This window comes from Sinohyriopsis cumingii, chromosome 4 (genome assembly GCF_028554795.1).
Source record: "Sinohyriopsis cumingii isolate HCF-2022 chromosome 4, ASM2855479v2, whole genome shotgun sequence".
Lineage (NCBI taxonomy): Eukaryota > Metazoa > Mollusca > Bivalvia > Unionida > Unionidae > Sinohyriopsis > Sinohyriopsis cumingii.
This window is the reverse complement of record NC_142964.1, coordinates 23,226,677-23,244,467: the sequence shown is the minus strand read 5'-3', so window position 1 is coordinate 23,244,467 and position 17,791 is coordinate 23,226,677. Positions and strand designations below refer to the sequence as shown.

General features: G+C 35.5%; 1 protein-coding gene across 3 annotated transcripts in view; it reads right to left on the bottom strand.

Moving 5' to 3' along the window:
- The window catches only part of LOC149800811 (ATP-binding cassette sub-family C member 4-like), a 174,220-nt gene that overhangs the window by 128,213 nt on the left and 28,216 nt on the right, over window positions 1-17,791 (bottom strand). For 2 of the 3 annotated variants that reach the window (XR_016420565.1, XM_089954806.1), the window contains exons 6-8: window positions 15,847-15,936; window positions 8,341-8,504; window positions 2,595-2,720 (exon numbers count right to left, since the gene is read on the bottom strand). Coding sequence is in view for 2 of the 3 variants with exons in the window: in XM_089954806.1 (XP_089810932.1) it covers window positions 2,595-2,720; window positions 8,341-8,504; window positions 15,847-15,936 (380 nt within the window). In the remaining variant the exon portion in view is untranslated. Of the gene's footprint in view, window positions 1-2,594; window positions 2,721-8,116; window positions 8,291-8,340; window positions 8,505-15,846; window positions 15,937-17,791 lie in introns of those variants that run through there. The other variant, XM_089954807.1, reaches the window with a different exon arrangement.

Genomic DNA, 17,791 nt, shown 5'->3' with positions numbered 1-17,791 from the left:
ATGAAGAAACCATCTAATTGTTCTTTCATCACACTGGTAGATTTTCAGTTTCTTCAAAAGGATTTCATGATCCACCATGTCAAAAGCTTTCCTGAAATCTACAAATACAGTTCCTATTAATTATTCTACCTTGGTCAAGTGCTTGAAGCCATTTATCAGTTAGGGGGATCAAGGCAGTCTCACAGGAATGTTTCTGTCTAAAGACTGATTGATTAGGGTGTAACAGCAAGTGTTTGGTTAAATATGACATGAATGAGTCATGGACATGTTTTTCAATCAATTTTGACAAGTTTAGGAGTATTAAGATTGGTTGGTAGTTATCAGCATCATCCTTAAAACCAGATTTATGAATAGGACTTACTTATGCAATTTTCCATATTTTGGGGACAGATGAGGTTGCAATACTTAAATTAATCTGAATGTTATGCTGTCTACAATAGCAGAGGCAGAAGATTTTATGAGTCATGGACCAATCTGATCAAGTCCTGTAGCTTTCATGGTATCAAGATCACTGAGACATGTTTTTTAACAATGTTTTTGATACTGGTGGGATAGAGAAACATACCTCCTTAGAGATTTTGCTGCTGCAGAACTTTTTCAGTTCATTAAAGTTGTTTTCTATCACTGGTTCTTTTAACTTTGTGGTAATGTTGTTGAAATAATCATTGAAAACATTTGCAATGTCAGTGTCATCAGTGACTATGGTGTCATTTACCAGAAGTGAGTGAATTTTATTTGTCTGTTTTTTGTGCGTTCCTCCAGTGAGTTCATTGAAGATTTTCCAAATGGAGTTTGTGTTGCTCTTTTTGTTTTCAAGCAATGATTGATAATAAGTTGTTTTTAGCTTTTTTAATCATACTTGTTATTTTATTTCTCCATACTTTATATTGTGCATGGTTTTCCATAGCCTTGAATTGGTCTCGTATTTTCATAGCATCTAGGATTTCAGTAGTAAGCCAATTAGGTTGAATTTCAGTCTTTACTCAATGTACTTTCAGTGGCGCATGCTTAGATACTACATCCATGAATAAGTCAGTCCACACCCTCAGAGCTTCATCTATGTCATCCAAATTTTGGATCATATTCCATGGAACTTTATATAGGTCATTGAGAAATTGGTCTTCATAAAAAATTTTGAACGATCTGTAAGTGATTGCTTTGTGTGTATTTTTCTTACTTTTCTTGCATTTAACCTTTCTTGCCAAGAAAGTAGGATAGTGGTCACTAAGACCAACATTCGGTACATTAACACAAGCCACATTGTCTGGTAGGTTGGTATAAATGTGATCAATAAGAGTGCTTGATTTTTCTGTTACCCTTGTGGGCTCATTTACCAGCTGGTCTAGGGGTAATGATTCGATAAATTCCATCCAGTTGTTCCTTATCTGTGTATTGAGAAGGTCCTTATTTATATCTCCGAGTATATATGATTCTTTCTCCTGTGCTAGAACATTTTCCATTTGTTTCAAGAAGTTATCATTCCAAATTGCTTTGGTGGAAGGTGGCCTATAAATGAAACCAACTAGGAATGATTTTGCATTATTCTGAAAAATTTCCACCCAGATACTCTCAATTTTCTGTGACACCAAGTCAAGTCGCCCTTCTACATTTACATCTTCCCTAATGTATACAACAAGACCCCCCCCCCGGCTGTCTCTCTGTCCCTACATAATGGTTTATTGCAGCCTTGACAGTGAAATAGATCATCATTGTGGTTAGCATTTAATTTGATTTCAGTGAGTCCTAAAACATGTATATTATTTTCCTTGGAAGACAACATTAACTTAATCTGGGCTATTTTTCCACTAAACCTTGTACATTTAAGTGACCTATGTTAAAACCTTTTGTATTTAGTTTCATATCAATTATATATATGTCATCACACAATGGGGTACTCACTGACATTGTCCCCATACTACTTTTATCATTCTTACATCCTATTTCTATATTTAAATGTTCATATATATTAGCATCTTCAAAGTCACATACAAATCCTGAAAATCCATTTACGTTTGCATCTACAATAGTGTCCATTGAATAGTTAGAGTCAAGAGTCTCACTAGGTACATTTAGATTTGTTGTAAATGAAGCATTGGCATTCTTCTCTTTGCCAGCTTCCTAATATGTATAATGCATTGATGGACAAAGTCTTTGTTTATGTCCATATTTATGGCATCTGAAGCACTCAATCTGTTTGCCATGATGGCATACCTGTGTCATGTGCCCAGTTTCTCCACAGTACAGACAGTACTCTTCATTATAGTGCCTGAAAATGGTGGCATACATGTTATTATTTCTCAGCAGTTGAGAGGTTCCGTTTCTGCATAAATGAATTTTGTCTCTGTGGTAGAGACTAAGGTTTACATCCTGTTTCTGAAGAAAGAAAGTGGAATGCACTGATGACACTGAATTACAAAGCACATTAACAGACTGGACAGACCATAAACAGGAAAATGGAAAGGGCTATCTAAAATCATAAGCATTCTAACCTGACATTACATTACTCATTTCTGCCATCATCTCATCCATCCAATCACAATAATTACAAAGGGATAAAGAGAAAGACAGACAGACATACAGAAATAGATATTCACCTGCGTAGTTGTGTGATAAGGTGACTAAATGGTTTTTCCCAGCAATACATTTTGATGACCCTCATTCCTGCTATAACTTCATTCATCAATAAGGTCCTTTTATCTTTTTTACCGCCGATCCTGGTCCTGACAAGGAGAAAGACAACTAATTCATTTCAAATGTAGTTTGTGGCCATAAAACAAGTTCTCACATTGTCCTTTCTGCCACATATAATGGTCCAGTCAAATTCATGTCAAATGTAGAATGTCGCCATATAACAAGTTCTCACTTTCAACACATTTAAAAATTCCATAGACCTCTATGTTAACTAATATCTTGTATAATATATAATATACAATAAATCTGGCCTAGTGGTTTGAGCATCTGCCTCAGACGCGGAAGGTCGTGAGTTTGAACCCCACCCACACCATCCAAGTCATACCAAAGACTTAAAAATGGTAATGGTACTAACAGCTGCCTCGCTAGGTGCTCACCATTAAGAGGTTAGTGTTAGGCCTAGTCAGCCTGGTGTCAGGATAAACTGCCACACTACAGACATTGTAGCAATAAGACTGAAATTTTTTTAAATCTACATTATGAATCCAAATCTCATACCCACACAGCCGTCCACAGATAAATTTAAGTGAAATCTAGGAAATCTTTAATGATGCTGAATACAAAAGGCATTAAAACTTTCCATCATAAAATTCTGAGCAGATGAATACATGTGGGTCTCAATTATTATCTTTTCCCCAGCTTTGTTCAATTTGTCATAGATAAATTATAGATTATTTGTCATATACATCGTCATACTTAGACCAAAACTGTGCAGAATGACCAAGTAGAATTCGAATTGCTGAATATCTTCACACCTAACGCTATTAAATGGAAGAAGTCACAATTTTTACAGACAATTAAAAACAAATCATTTACAACACAAGTCAATGGAATATTTGGAAATGAAAACTTATTTATGGCCACAATCTATAGAAGGATCATTTAATGAAAAATTTCTCTGTAATAATAATTCCACAATCAAAATTAGCAACCTAGCTTACCAAGCACCTTTTCTACTTGGATCAAAGTTAAGGGCTACACTTCAAGTGTGTCACCCAGTGAAATATGTTACATTTGATTCTGATTCAAGTCAATAACTCTTGCCCATTACCTCCCCTTGCCACAACAAGGCATCCCTAGTTTTTGAGTGGCATACAAATGAGGAAGGTTATGTATCAGGTAAGTATTATCGGCAAAACAAAGTTTACTTTCTCCTTCAAATATGTTCCTGGATCACATTAATGTTAAGAGAATAGGCGATAAAAGGAAATGCTGAGCATCCTACCTAAGCCTCAGGTATCCTTCTGGGAAATGCTGAGCATCCTACCTAAACCTCAGGTATCCTTCTGGGAAATGCTGAGCATCCTACCTAAACCTCAGGTATCCTTCTGGGAAATGCTGAGCATCCTACCTAAACCTCAGGTTTCCTTCTAGGGAAGAAAGATTTGATTCACTATGTGAACTGTAACCCGCACTCATATTTAAAACCATACATCAGGTTAAGAAGCTGATTACTGAACTCTTCTGTCAAAATTCACTGACGAATCCGGTGAAACTTAGAGGCTGTGTTGGTTAAATTGGGTCTGGTTGTCATCTTGGCTACAGCCATAAGATCCACTAGATTCAGGTGAAGCTAAATTACCAAGATAAAACTTGTAAAGGTTGAGGCTGCAAGCTCCCAAAGAAGCTTCTATGATGTCTTAGGTGGAAACATTGCATTCAGATGCAAGGCTTGTAGAGATCACTCTCATTTCATAAGCTGAAGGTTTCTTGTGGCAACTAAGACATAAGAGTAACATCATATAACCCATAAAGATCTGCCTTGGGAAGTGATGACCTAGTACCTCACTTTCACTGGGAGAAGGAGTCCTCTACACATGCCATGACTTGTCTATTTGCACTTAGAGTAGGGCTTGAGGGCACAGACAGGATCTTGCATGGCCAGTTGACTGATCTACAGATGTGAGGGAGAATAAGATGCCCCTGATGGTGACTGGTTCTTCGCAGCGATGCCTGGCCGAGTCACTTGTATCACCAAACTATCCAATCTGAACTGAAGATAGTTTGCACTGATGGACAATCTGCATGCCAAGGCTAAAACTATCAGGGAACAAGCTTAGTATGATAACAGCTTCAGCAAGGTTCTGCCTAATGGCTTGAATTTCTCTGAAATGAGCCATGATAAAATCCAGGACAGATTCCAGTGTGAAACAGGGTGAGCGATTTTAGCCTATTCAGATCAAAAGACAAAGGTCTGGTAAATCTTAATCATGATATCTCTTTTGTCTGAACTGATGGTAACTGGTGCTCACTTTTTCTCTTTGTAGAGCTAGAGAAAAATGTCAGCTTAATGAGGTACTGAGGCAATCAAAATGACCATGTTATTGACTCAATACGTGTCCCTGAAAACAAGTCCTTTCAGAGCAGATGACCTTATAGCTCTTGAGATTCTCTCAATAAAAAAGTTAAAATTATTTCTCTTACAAGACTGTCCTGAGAAGAGCCTTGAAAAAGACAACGGTCCAGACAGGAGTACAACACCTGCAGAAATGGTTGTTTGAAGAGATTCATTTTGGCTGTAATATTCCTAGGTAGGTCTATCACCAGATCATCAAAATTATCTTGCAATTCTGATCACCCACTTCTGTATTATTCTTGTCTTTTTGATACTAAAATGTGGGAGGTTGGCAAATGCCCATAACCCCTCCCAAATGAATGACAGTGCAGCCATGGGTCAAACTTTATAGTCCAAAACCCATGAGACAAAAGTGGCTCATTTGTGGTTCCACGTTGTTGCTAAAGGTCAATCATTGGATGCCCCCAATCCGATAAATGATGGGACCATTGTGTGGATAACCTGACCCTTTCTGAGGAGAATATCGGCCAGGACGCCAAGACTGCTGGGAATGTGTCTGATTTGCACATTGATCTAAACTGGCAGCACTGACAAAGAAGAACACACAGATTAGACAGTTTGGTGTCCCCCTGTCGGAGGAGGCAAGTCACCACTACCATGTTATCTGACAAAATTAGGACTGACTTCTTGCCAAGTCTGTCCTTCTAGAACTGAAAGCATTTATCTTAGCTTTCATATGAAGGTTGATATGATAGAGTGTTATTATATCACTCTAGGTCTTAAGTGAAAGAAGCAAAACAAATAAGTTTTGAGTAAAATTCAACAAATAATTAATCTTTCTGTTTTACAAAGTGAGAATTTAAGAAACACTGACAGTGTTGTGAATTAAATTCCCAAAAATCCTAACTGTCCCATCACAAGTCCAAAAGTATAGAATGTGTGAATGAATTCCAAGAGTCCTGAATGTCTTGAGTAATTCCAGTGAATGAGTCAAATAATTCCTCTCTAATTATATATGTACGCAACTACAAACTCTGATCATAGATTCCCAAAGATTACTATGAAACAGGAATGAAAACTTTGTTTACAAGACCTCCATTTTATACAAACTGTCACCTGACGTATGATGCAACTGAATGTTCTAGAAAACTGGCCATTTCTAATTGGGAAATTATATCAAATTGTTAACAAGTTTGCTTCTAGAATATTCTGAACTCAAAAAGCTATGTCACCATTTTATTTACAACTTGCAATCATGGAGAAAAGTGAAAAAAATAACATATTTTCTCTATATATAAACAAATTTGTTGAGCTTCTTAATATCAAATTCCATGACATTTTATGACAAAAAGTAATTTTCAAAGAGGTTTCCAGGATATTTTCATGGAATTCAAATTCCAGTTGGATTTCAGGACCTCCTTTAAGAAATCAGAAGGACAAGAGAACCCTGGGTAGTAAAAGATAGTTCCACTTGATCCATAAAAAAAACCTAATGCCTGGACTTTCAGGCTGAAGGCCATGCCTGGACATGATGAGGGACCTATGCTACCTGGGCTGCACAAAATATACACTCCACCACTGTATCATAATTAGGTTTAGAAATTTTTAATTTTGCAGTGTCGTCAACTATACCTTTGTCAATTTTTGCAAAACCAAAGTCATTACTGTCTTACACCATAGAGTGCAAACACTGAATGGTACTAACGAAGTACATTTTGTACACGCAAGGCACAATTCATGTGTGTCTTGATTAGCCTTGAATTTCTTGCATTTATTACCCTTTGTTGACAGGTTTCACTGAAATGACAAGATAAAACACAACAAAAATTTATAAATTAACAAATCAGCATGTTAATAAGTTGATAGAACAACACCTGTTAATAACTGGGTGAGCAAACAGGCAGTGAATAGCAACATGCATCAGTGTTAGCGTGCTGTACCATGTTGTCTACAATTTGCCAAGTCTGAGAAAGTGTACAAAATTTCACAAAACATTAGAAAATTTGAAAATTGCATTTATCACCTGCTTAGTAATGAATAATAATCCAATATCCTGTATGGATGGTTCAAACTTTTACACAAATGTGGCTTCTGAATCACAGTGTCTCATGAAATGCTTTATGGAAGTTAAGTTAAAAAACTAGTGACACCTGGTGGTGGCAATGGGAGGTAATGGGCAAGATCTATTACCTTCATTTATATGAGATAAACAGAAAAGATTAATTTTTGTCTAAGTAGTGCTGGATTCAGAAGGCTAATAATCCCAACATTAATGTGATAAACGAATGTATTCAAGATAACTTAATGGTCAGCAGTAATAAATCCCATTTGTAAACTAGCTTATCTAAAATCTAGAATGATACAAATGAACAAAAAGGGCATGACTTAATATGATTTGAAATAATTAAAGTATTACTTTCTTAAGCTGTCTGCAATCATTTGAGATGTTCCAAATTGTACATAGTGAGCATATTTATTCCATAATTGTAATTTTAACTGTTGGACATCAAGCTGTATGCAAACTTTCAAGACACATTTCCACAATTTTTCCATGTCCCTGCATCACAGCATAACACACATGTAGTAATGCTGTCATATCAGTAATGGGAGATAATTCTGCACCCTGCAAATGATGGTCAACTACCATATTTTGAGAAAGCTTTTTCCTAGAAAACTGGTGACATAAATTTTCTCATAATTTTAATCAATCAGTCATTATCTAACAATAATGGGAATGTAGACAATTTCCTATTGAACATTTTAATACTGTACTTTATATGCATCTTCTTCTAAAGATCATTCCCATAATTGGTATACCTTTATTAACAATAATTACCACAAATGTCATTTCCACAACAGAGAAACATTCACTTTATAAATAAAATTCTGTCCAAAGGCATCCAATATTTATATATTTTTGCTTCATTAATCTGTCTCTTACTTTCCCAGCTTCTTGTACTGGCACCACAGAATCTCAAAAACAAGACTGATGATGTGATCATTTTTTCAGTCTCTGTTTTTTCACTGAGTTAATCACACACAATACACGTGGAAAGTATCAGGAAAATTTTATCTGTAGATTTGTAAAGGGGGATTTGACTTTAGGAATTGACTTTGATGTTTCCTCACCTGAAAGAGTGAAAATAGATAAATAAAGTTGATTCTCTTTTCCAAGATTCATCCAAGTCTTTGAAAATTATCTGTATAACTGTTCATCTCTTCAGAATAAGTAAGGAAAGTGACATCATCTCAGATAGAGATTTCGCCGTTGTTTCAACAGTGTAGTAATACTTCGCATACAAGTCAAGTTCTTGGTCATAGCTAATTATCACTGCTTTATACAGCTACTATACCTGAGTTTTCCAAATAAGAATCCGAGAAGGAACTGAAGTGGTACCACAGACAGAATGACTGCCAAAGTGAAAAGTGCCGCTATTCCCACCCGTCTGTAGATCAGGTAGAGCACAATGGCAATTTCAATAGGAGCAATCCATATGAAATGAAACGTCTCTGTGGCCTGCATAAATATAAACAATCCTCAGATCTGTGTTTGTAAAACATGTATGCACACACTGCAAATGAAAAACCTTAAAAATTTGTTATTTAAAAAAAAGGAAAATCCCACTGAAAAATTTATTTGAAGGCCTAAAAATCTAACTGGGTCTTCTACATATGCATACAAACATGCCTACCAAATTTCACTGTCTATTTTAATTGGTATTCGATTAATCCTGCAAGCAAATGTTTTGTCAACAGTCCATAGTCCATAACATTAACATATATATATATATATATATATATATATATATATATATATATATATATATATATATATATATATATATATATATATATATATATATATATATGTATGTATATATATATATTTACACACACACACACACACACACACACACACACACACACACAAGTGTCTGCCAAACTGTATACATTTATGTGGCATTTGTTTAATCATGTCTGTGTCATGTAATGTTTGCACAATCTTGCTAACAAGCTTTTCATTTGCCCAAATCCAACTCAAGAGTTTCACAAATCTTCAGGCCTGGTCTACAAATGACTAAAAATCTGAAATGCAATTTAAGTTGTACACTCAGCCATTAAACAGCAGGCTATGATAAGTAGCATAACTTTACTTTGGCTTTCTGGAGCCTCATATATTCATATCAATATCACTTGCTTAATTATCAAGTCCAGAACTACCTAGTAAATCATACCCATATACCATGCTTACAATATCAAGTCCTCAACTACCTAGTAAATCATACCAATATACCATGCTTACAATATCAAGTCCAGAACTACCTAGTAAATCATACCCATATACCATGCTTACAATATCAAGTCCTCAACTACCTAGTAAATCATACCAATATACCATGCTTACAATATCAAGTCCAGAACTACCTAGTAAATCATACCCATATACCATGCTTACAATATCAAGTCCAGAACTACCTAGTAAATCATACCCATATACCATGCTTACAATATCAAGTCCAGAACTACCTAGTAAATCATACCCATATACCATGCTTGCAATATCAAGTCCAGAACTACCTAGTAAATCATACCCATATACCGTGCTTGCAATATCAAGTCCAGAACTACCTAGTAAATCATACCCATATACCATGCTTACAATATCAAGTCTAGAACGACCTAGTAAATCATACCCATATATCATGCTTACCATATCAAGTCCAGAACTACCTAGTAAATCATACCCATATACCATGCTTGCAATATCAAGTCCAGAACTACCTAGTAAATCATACCTATATACCATGCTTACAATATCAAGTCCTCAACTACCTAGTAAATCATACCCATATACCATGCTTGCAATATCAAGTCCAGAACTACCTAGTAAATCATACCCATATACCATGCTTGCAATATCAAGTCTAGAACGACCTAGTAAATCATACCCATATATCATGCTTGCAATATCAAGTCCAGAACTACCTAGTAAATCATACCCATATACCATGCTTGCAATATCAAGTCCAGAACTACCTAGTAAATCATACCCATATACCATGCTTGCAATATCAAGTCCAGAACTACCTAGTAAATCATACCCATATACCATGCTTACAATATCAAGTCTAGAACGACCTAGTAAATCATACCCATATATCATGCTTACAATATCAAGTCCAGAACTACCTAGTAAATCATACCTATATACCATGCTTGCAATATCAAGTCCAGAACTACCTAGTAAATCATACCTATATACCATGCTTACAATATCAAGTCCTCAACTACCTAGTAAATCATACCCATATACCATGCTTGCAATATCAAGTCCAGAACTACCTAGTAAATCATACCCATATACCATGCTTGCAATATCAAGTCTAGAACGACCTAGTAAATCATACCCATATATCATGCTTGCAATATCAAGTCCAGAACTACCTAGTAAATCATACCCATATACCATGCTTGCAATATCAAGTCCAGAACTACCTAGTAAATCATACCCATATACCATGCTTGCAATATCAAGTCCAGAACTACCTAGTAAATCATACCCATATACCATGCTTGCAATATCAAGTCCAGAACTACCTAGTAAATCATACCCATATACCATGCTTACAATATCAAGTCCAGAACTACCTAGTAAATCATACCCATATACCATGCTTACAATATCAAGTCCAGAACTACCTAGTAAATCATACCCATATACCATGCTTACAATATCAAGTCTAGAACGACCTAGTAAATCATACCCATATACCATGCTTACAATATCAGGTCCTGAACTACACGGTAAATCAGTCACAGTTTCTTATCTCTGTCAGCTGCTTATGAAAAGCTTTAAGTGCTAAAAAGAACATCTGCTTCCCTAGAATTAACCAATTTCACTGATAATACAGTTTATATATAATATTTCATTGGTGTAGAACTATAGATTTTAAATCTGAAATTCTTTGAGGGACAAAATCAAATATTTATACTGTTATGTCAACTGATTTCAATGACCTTCATCAGCCATCCTGGTCTGAGTGATACTGGTGATAAATATATGTACAAAAGAACCAGTTTGAATGTCTATGGTCCTACCATGAAATATATGTACCAGAACACCAATACGACTGCCTATGGTCCTTGCAAGAAATATATGTACAAGAACACCAATATGACTGTCAATGGTCCATGCAAAAAATATATGTACCAGAACACCAATATGACTTCCAATGGTCCTTGCAAGAAATATATGTACCAGAACACCAATATGACTGTCAATGGTCCATGCAAGAAATATATGTACCCGAACACCAATATGACTTCCAATGGTCCTTGCAAGATATATATGTACCAGAAAACCAATGTGACTGTCAATGGTCCATGCAAGAAATATATGTACCCAAACACCAATATGACTTCCAATGGTCCTTGCAAGATATATATGTACCAGAAAACCAATATGACTGCCAATGGTCCTTGCAAGAAATAAATGTACAAGAACACCAATATGACTGTCAATGGTCCTTGCATTAAACTGCTTATGATAACATGTACATAGCATCTGCTGCAATGTGAATTCTAGCCATTCATGAATTGAACTGCTCAACGTGAAATGATTTTGCCATACATTTTGTAACAGTCAGATGCATTTCCACCAAATTCACACTCCAGTGAAAATGTAAATTTATTGCTAAACCAAAACAGACACCCACAAAAATAAATTCACAGCATTATAGAATACATAGTCCATCCAATTTGGCCTGTAATGCTTCACTTTTCATAAATTATCTAGTCCATCCATTATGGCTCATAATACTTCACTCTTTAAATGCCTTGTCCATCCAGTATGGCCCATATTTCACTCTACATAAAATGACTAGTCCATCCATTATGGCCCATAATTACTTAACTCTAAATAGAATGCTTAGCCCAACCATATTGGCCTATAATACTTCACTCTACATAAAATGTCCTGTCCATCCAATATGGCCCATAATTACTTAACTCTAAATAGAATACCTAGTCCAACCATACTGGCCTATAATACTTCACTCTACATAAAATGTCCTGTCCATCCAATATGGCCCATAATGATTCACTCTTCGTAAATTATCAAGTGTATCCATTACAGACCATAATACTTCACTTTTTAAATGCCTTGTCCATCCAGTATGGCCCATAATCCTTCACTCTACATAAAATGCCTAGTCCATCCATTATGGCCCATAATACTTCGCTCTACATAAAATGCCTAGACCATCCATTATGGCCCATAATACTTGACTACATAAAATGTCCAGTCCATCCATTACGGTCTTTAATACTTCACTCTTTCTAAAATACCTAGTCCATCCATTATGGCCCATATTACTTCAGTTTCATAAAATGCCTAGTCCATCCATTATGGCCCATAATACTTGACTACATAAAATGCCTAGTCCATCCATTATGGCCCATAATACTTCACTCTACATAAAATGCCTAGTCCATCCATTATGGCCCATAATACTTCACTCTACATAAAATGCCTAGTCCATCCATTATGGCCCATAATACTTCACTCTACATAAAATATCTAGTCCATCCATTATGGCCCATAATACTTCACTCTTTCTAAAATGCATAGTCCATCCACTGTTGACCATAATACTTCACTCCACATAAAATATCTAGTTCATCCAATATGACCTACAATACTTCACCCTTTATAAAATGCCTATTCCATCCTCTAAAGGCCATAATATTTCTCTCTACATAAGATATCTAGTCAATCCAATATGCCCCATAATGCTTCCCTTCAAAAAATACCTCGTCAATCCAATTTGTTTTTATTTGAACAATATTTATTCACGAAAACATTTTCAAGCATGATTTTAAAAGTTTTAAAATTGTGAATGGCCATGTTACTTATTATTTCAATCTGTAATGTGTTCCAGAGTTGAAATGTTGCAGCCTGAAATAATTTTTGATACAGTGTTGTTCTGCACAAAGGAGGTTGTATACTTTAAACAACTGAATTAATTTATGCTTATAGTGTCGAAGATTCAGGCTATCCCACCCAGTTTCCTCATTAATAATGCCTGAGCATCAGTCTTGGTAGCACCTGTAACTATTCTCACGGCCTGCAAATTTATTTTTCCAGTGATTGCTTTTCTTGCATAGCAAAATTATTCCATATACAATCAGCATAGTGACGTGATCCAAGCTATATTTCAAATTCTTCAAGATATTAACTTTCTCCAAAGCCTTTTCAGACAAATGCTTGACTGCTCAGGTGGCCTACTGGTTAGAGTGTCCTCCTCAGATGTGTGGATTTGAGTCATACCAAAGACTTATAAAAATGGTACTAAAGCTGCCTCGCTAGGCGCTCAGCATTAAGAGGTTAGTGTTAGGACTGGTCAGCCTGGTGTCAGGATGTGTCTGAGTGGGACATCATGCTACATGTCTGTGACATGATGCCCCAGTGCTAGACATCACTATAAACTGTCACACTGCAGACATCGTAGCGACAGGACTGAAAAATTGTTAAAGCTACATTAAAAACCCAAATCACACACACACACACACACACACACAAATGTTTGACATATGTGTGCCATGCAGCATCACAAGACAATATAATACCTAAGTGCTTATGTTGGAATACTCTTGAATATCTTTGCTGAACATCTGCAGTTTAGGATGGTCATTTGAATTTTATTTTAGTGTTATGAGCACTGACTCTGGGTTAAAGGTCACAAGCCAAAGATGCAAACAGTCCCATAATTCCTGAATGTCCAAATTTAGAACTTGACAGCCTCATTTGGATTAGTGTGGTATCATCAGCAAATAGTCTAAGTAATGATTGTAAATCATTTACGAGACCATTTATATATTCTAAACATAATAATGGCCCACTACTGCATTTATAAATTGAAAATCCAAGAGTGCGGAATTCAGGACAACTCTTTGTTTTCTTAATGACAAGTACCTTGAATACCGATATTCCCAAGTTTAATAAGTAATCTGGAATGTAAAACACAAACTTTTTACTTATATCATAGAAAACATCCTTTCCATGGCCCACAGCAAAACAAACTGAATTGTAAATATCTAGCAAGTAATCTGTTGTAGAGTCACCAGGTGTAAAGTCTGTTTGATTTGGTGCAATCAAGTTATGTTGAACAATTTAATTATGCAAATATCCGTAGACAGATTTTTCAAATACTTTGGACAAAATACATAGGAGTGATATTAAAACATTTGTTCCACATTCTTTCTTATATACTGATACTGATACCATATTTGCTAATTTTCGAAAATCTGGAAATCTTGTGGTATTATGAGAGATGTTAAAGATCTAATATGGTGGATACATAATTGCATTTGCAATTCTTTTAAGTAACTTGGGATACAATAAAGCAAGACCACACACCACACACCTTGGATTGATTAAAACCAACAACACTACATATGTCATCTTCACAAATGCTGATGCAAGAGATATACAGGTGGGAAATTGATATACATCTAGTTCAGCAAGTTCATATTGTGTCATATTATCAATTTTTATTCTAGACTGTTTGCAAAAGAAACTGGTAAATATTTTAGCTTTCTCTCCATCATCTGTCACCATAGAATCAATGAATCACAAAATTTCTTTCTTTACAGAATGTCCTTGTATGTCTATAACAAAATTCCACCACTCCTTTGAATTGCCTGAACAATTTTTAATTCTGTTTGCCAACTGCTGATTGGGTTTAGATTAATATATTCACTAATAATTTTATTTGTTTTGACAATAAAGCGACCAGTGTTGTGGGTTTTGTGTGCATTAGTGCTTGATGATAAAGCCATTTTCCTTGACTTATCAGTTTTCAAATTGCAATGTGCATCCTGGGTTTATACCACAAATAGTTTCTTTTTTTTGTGGCCCTTTTTTTCACTACCGCATCCCAAAACATCCCAAGTAAATCTGTGAATTTAGCAACAATATTATTAATAACATTTATGCCAAATATTTCATGCCATAGAAAATTTTGCAGAAGCAAATTTAACAAAGTATCATCTCCTTTATCATATTACCATATTGCTGTCTTATAGCACTCAAATTCTGGGGGTAGAAAATTTTATGGTGGCATATATTGGGCAATAGTATCTGACTCTGCTAGAGTGAAATGGATCAAGGATGTGATCAACAGATATGAATTCGGGATCCAACTACAAAATTATATCTATCAAAGTCCATCCATTATGTCCCATAATGCTTCACCCTTCATAAAATACACTGTCCAACCATTAGGGCCCTTAATGCTTCACTCTTCAAAAAACATATAGTCCATCCAATATGGCTCATAACATTTCACTCTTCTAGCCCATCCGATATGGCTGATAATACTTCACCTTTCATAAAATACACTGTCTAACCATTAATGCTTCACTCTTCAAAAAACATATAGTCCATCCAATATGGCTCATAATATTTCACTCTTCTAGCCCATCCGATATGGCCCATAATATTTCACTCTTCTAGCCCATGCGATATGGACCATAATACTTCACCTTTCATAAAATACACTGTCCAACCATTAATGCTTCACTCTTCAAAGAACATCTAGTCCATCCAATATGGCCCATAATACTTCATTTTTCATAAAATTAAACATTTTTGCAGAATTTGTTTCATAGCTGTGATGAATTATTGAAAATTCATAATATATTTACCTCAATTCCTTCAGGAAAGCACTCTAAAAGAAACTAATACATAACTGGTACTTATGAACAATCTTTCTTGAACAATTACAAAATGACTATAATGACTAAAAAAGAGCAGAAAGGAGAAAATAAAGATACTACACACAATTCAAAATACCTACATAATCAAATTTATTAACATCAGTAGACAGCATATTAACTATCTGGCCTGAACTGGTCCTGTGAAGGGAGTAGCTGCTCATCTTCAGAATCTAACATACAAAAAAACAACAATTAAACATCAAAAATATAGCAATAAAAAGCTGAAAGTCAAATTTGCATGCTGAAGTGCACATGCCCTTAACAAAAGATGTAGTCTTGCTTTTGTTGCATGAGTTAGTTAAGCCATGAGGAGGTATGGAAAATGTGGAGGGGCATTTATTTTTAAACAATGTTTAAAAAACAACAGATCACAATGATCTAAGTGTGTGTCTATAAAACACAATATTTTACTCATGAAAAGCCCATGTTTAATTATAAGTTGCCCCCCCCCTCAATTTTACAAAATTCAGGCAAATATTTCCTTAGGATATATCTTATAATATACCCACTTACCTATTTGTAGACAACTTTATTAAACTGGCCCCTTTTCTTATCATGGGAGATCCAATGTGTAAACCATTTGCTGCCTACAGACTGGTTATCAAATTCCATTTTTCCCCATATTCTGAATATCCATACCATTACAACCTTACAAAATACTTCAGCTATTATGTGATAATTTTTTCCATAATTGTGCTGAGGTGGGTATTTTTTAGTCTTAAATCTCAAAGTTCACACACTACTACTCAGTACCCGGCTTATTTTTGTTGATATAAAGAGTACTTTAAAACACGTTAGTACAGTTAACTGTACGAGGACAAGATGTAATTGGCTGCTACCAAAGGGTTAACCTGTCATTATGTACATGGGCTTTTTGTACCATAATGTACATGGGCTTTTAGTACTGAAGGGTTAACCTGTCATTATGTACATGGGCTTTTAGTACCATAATGTACATGGGCTTTTAGTACTGAAGGGTTAACCTGTCATGACGTACAAGGGATTTTAGTACCGAAGGGATAACCTGTCATGATGTACATGGGCTTTTAGTACCATAATGTACATGGGCTTTTAGTACTGAAGGGTTAACCTGTCATGACGTACAAGGGATTTTAGTACCGAAGGGTTAACTTGTCATAATGTACATGGGATTTTAGTACTTAAAGTTAACCTGTCATGCTGTACATGGGATTTTAGTACCGAAGGGTTAATATGTCATAATGTACACAAGGATTTTAATACTGAAGGGATAACCTATCATGATGTACATGGGCTTTTAGTACCATAATGTACATGGGATACTAGTACTGAAGGGTTAACCTGTCATGATGTACAAGGGATTTTAGTATCGAAGGGTTAACCTGTCATAATGTACATGGGATTTTAGTACTGAAGGGTTAACCTGTCATAATGTACAAAGGCTTTTTGTACTGAAGAGTTAACCTGCCATAATGTACATGGGATTTTAGTACTGAAGGCTTAACCTGTCATAATGTACACAAGGATTTTAATACCAAAGGGATAACCTGTCATGATGTACATGGGCTTTTAGTACCATAATGTACATGGGATACTAGTACTGAAGGGTTAACCTGTCATGATGTACAAGGGATTTTAGTACTGAAGGGTTAACCTGTCATGATGTACATGGGCTTTTAGTACTGAAGGTTTGATCTGTCATGATGTACATGGGATTTTAGTACTGAAGGGTTAACCTGTCATGATGTACATGGGCTTTTAGTACTGAAGGTTTGACCTGTCATGATGTACATGGGCTTTTAGTACTGAAGGGTTAACCTGCCATGATGTACATGGAATTTTAGTATCGAAGGGTTAACCTGTCATGATGTACAAGGGCTTTTAGTACTGAAGGGTTAACCTGTCATGTTGTACATGGGCTTTTAGTACTGAAGGTTTGACCTGTCATGTACACGGGATTTTAGTACTGAAGGGTTAACCTATCATGATGTACATGGGCTTTTAGTACTGAAGGTTTGACCTGTCATGATGTACAGGGGATTTTAG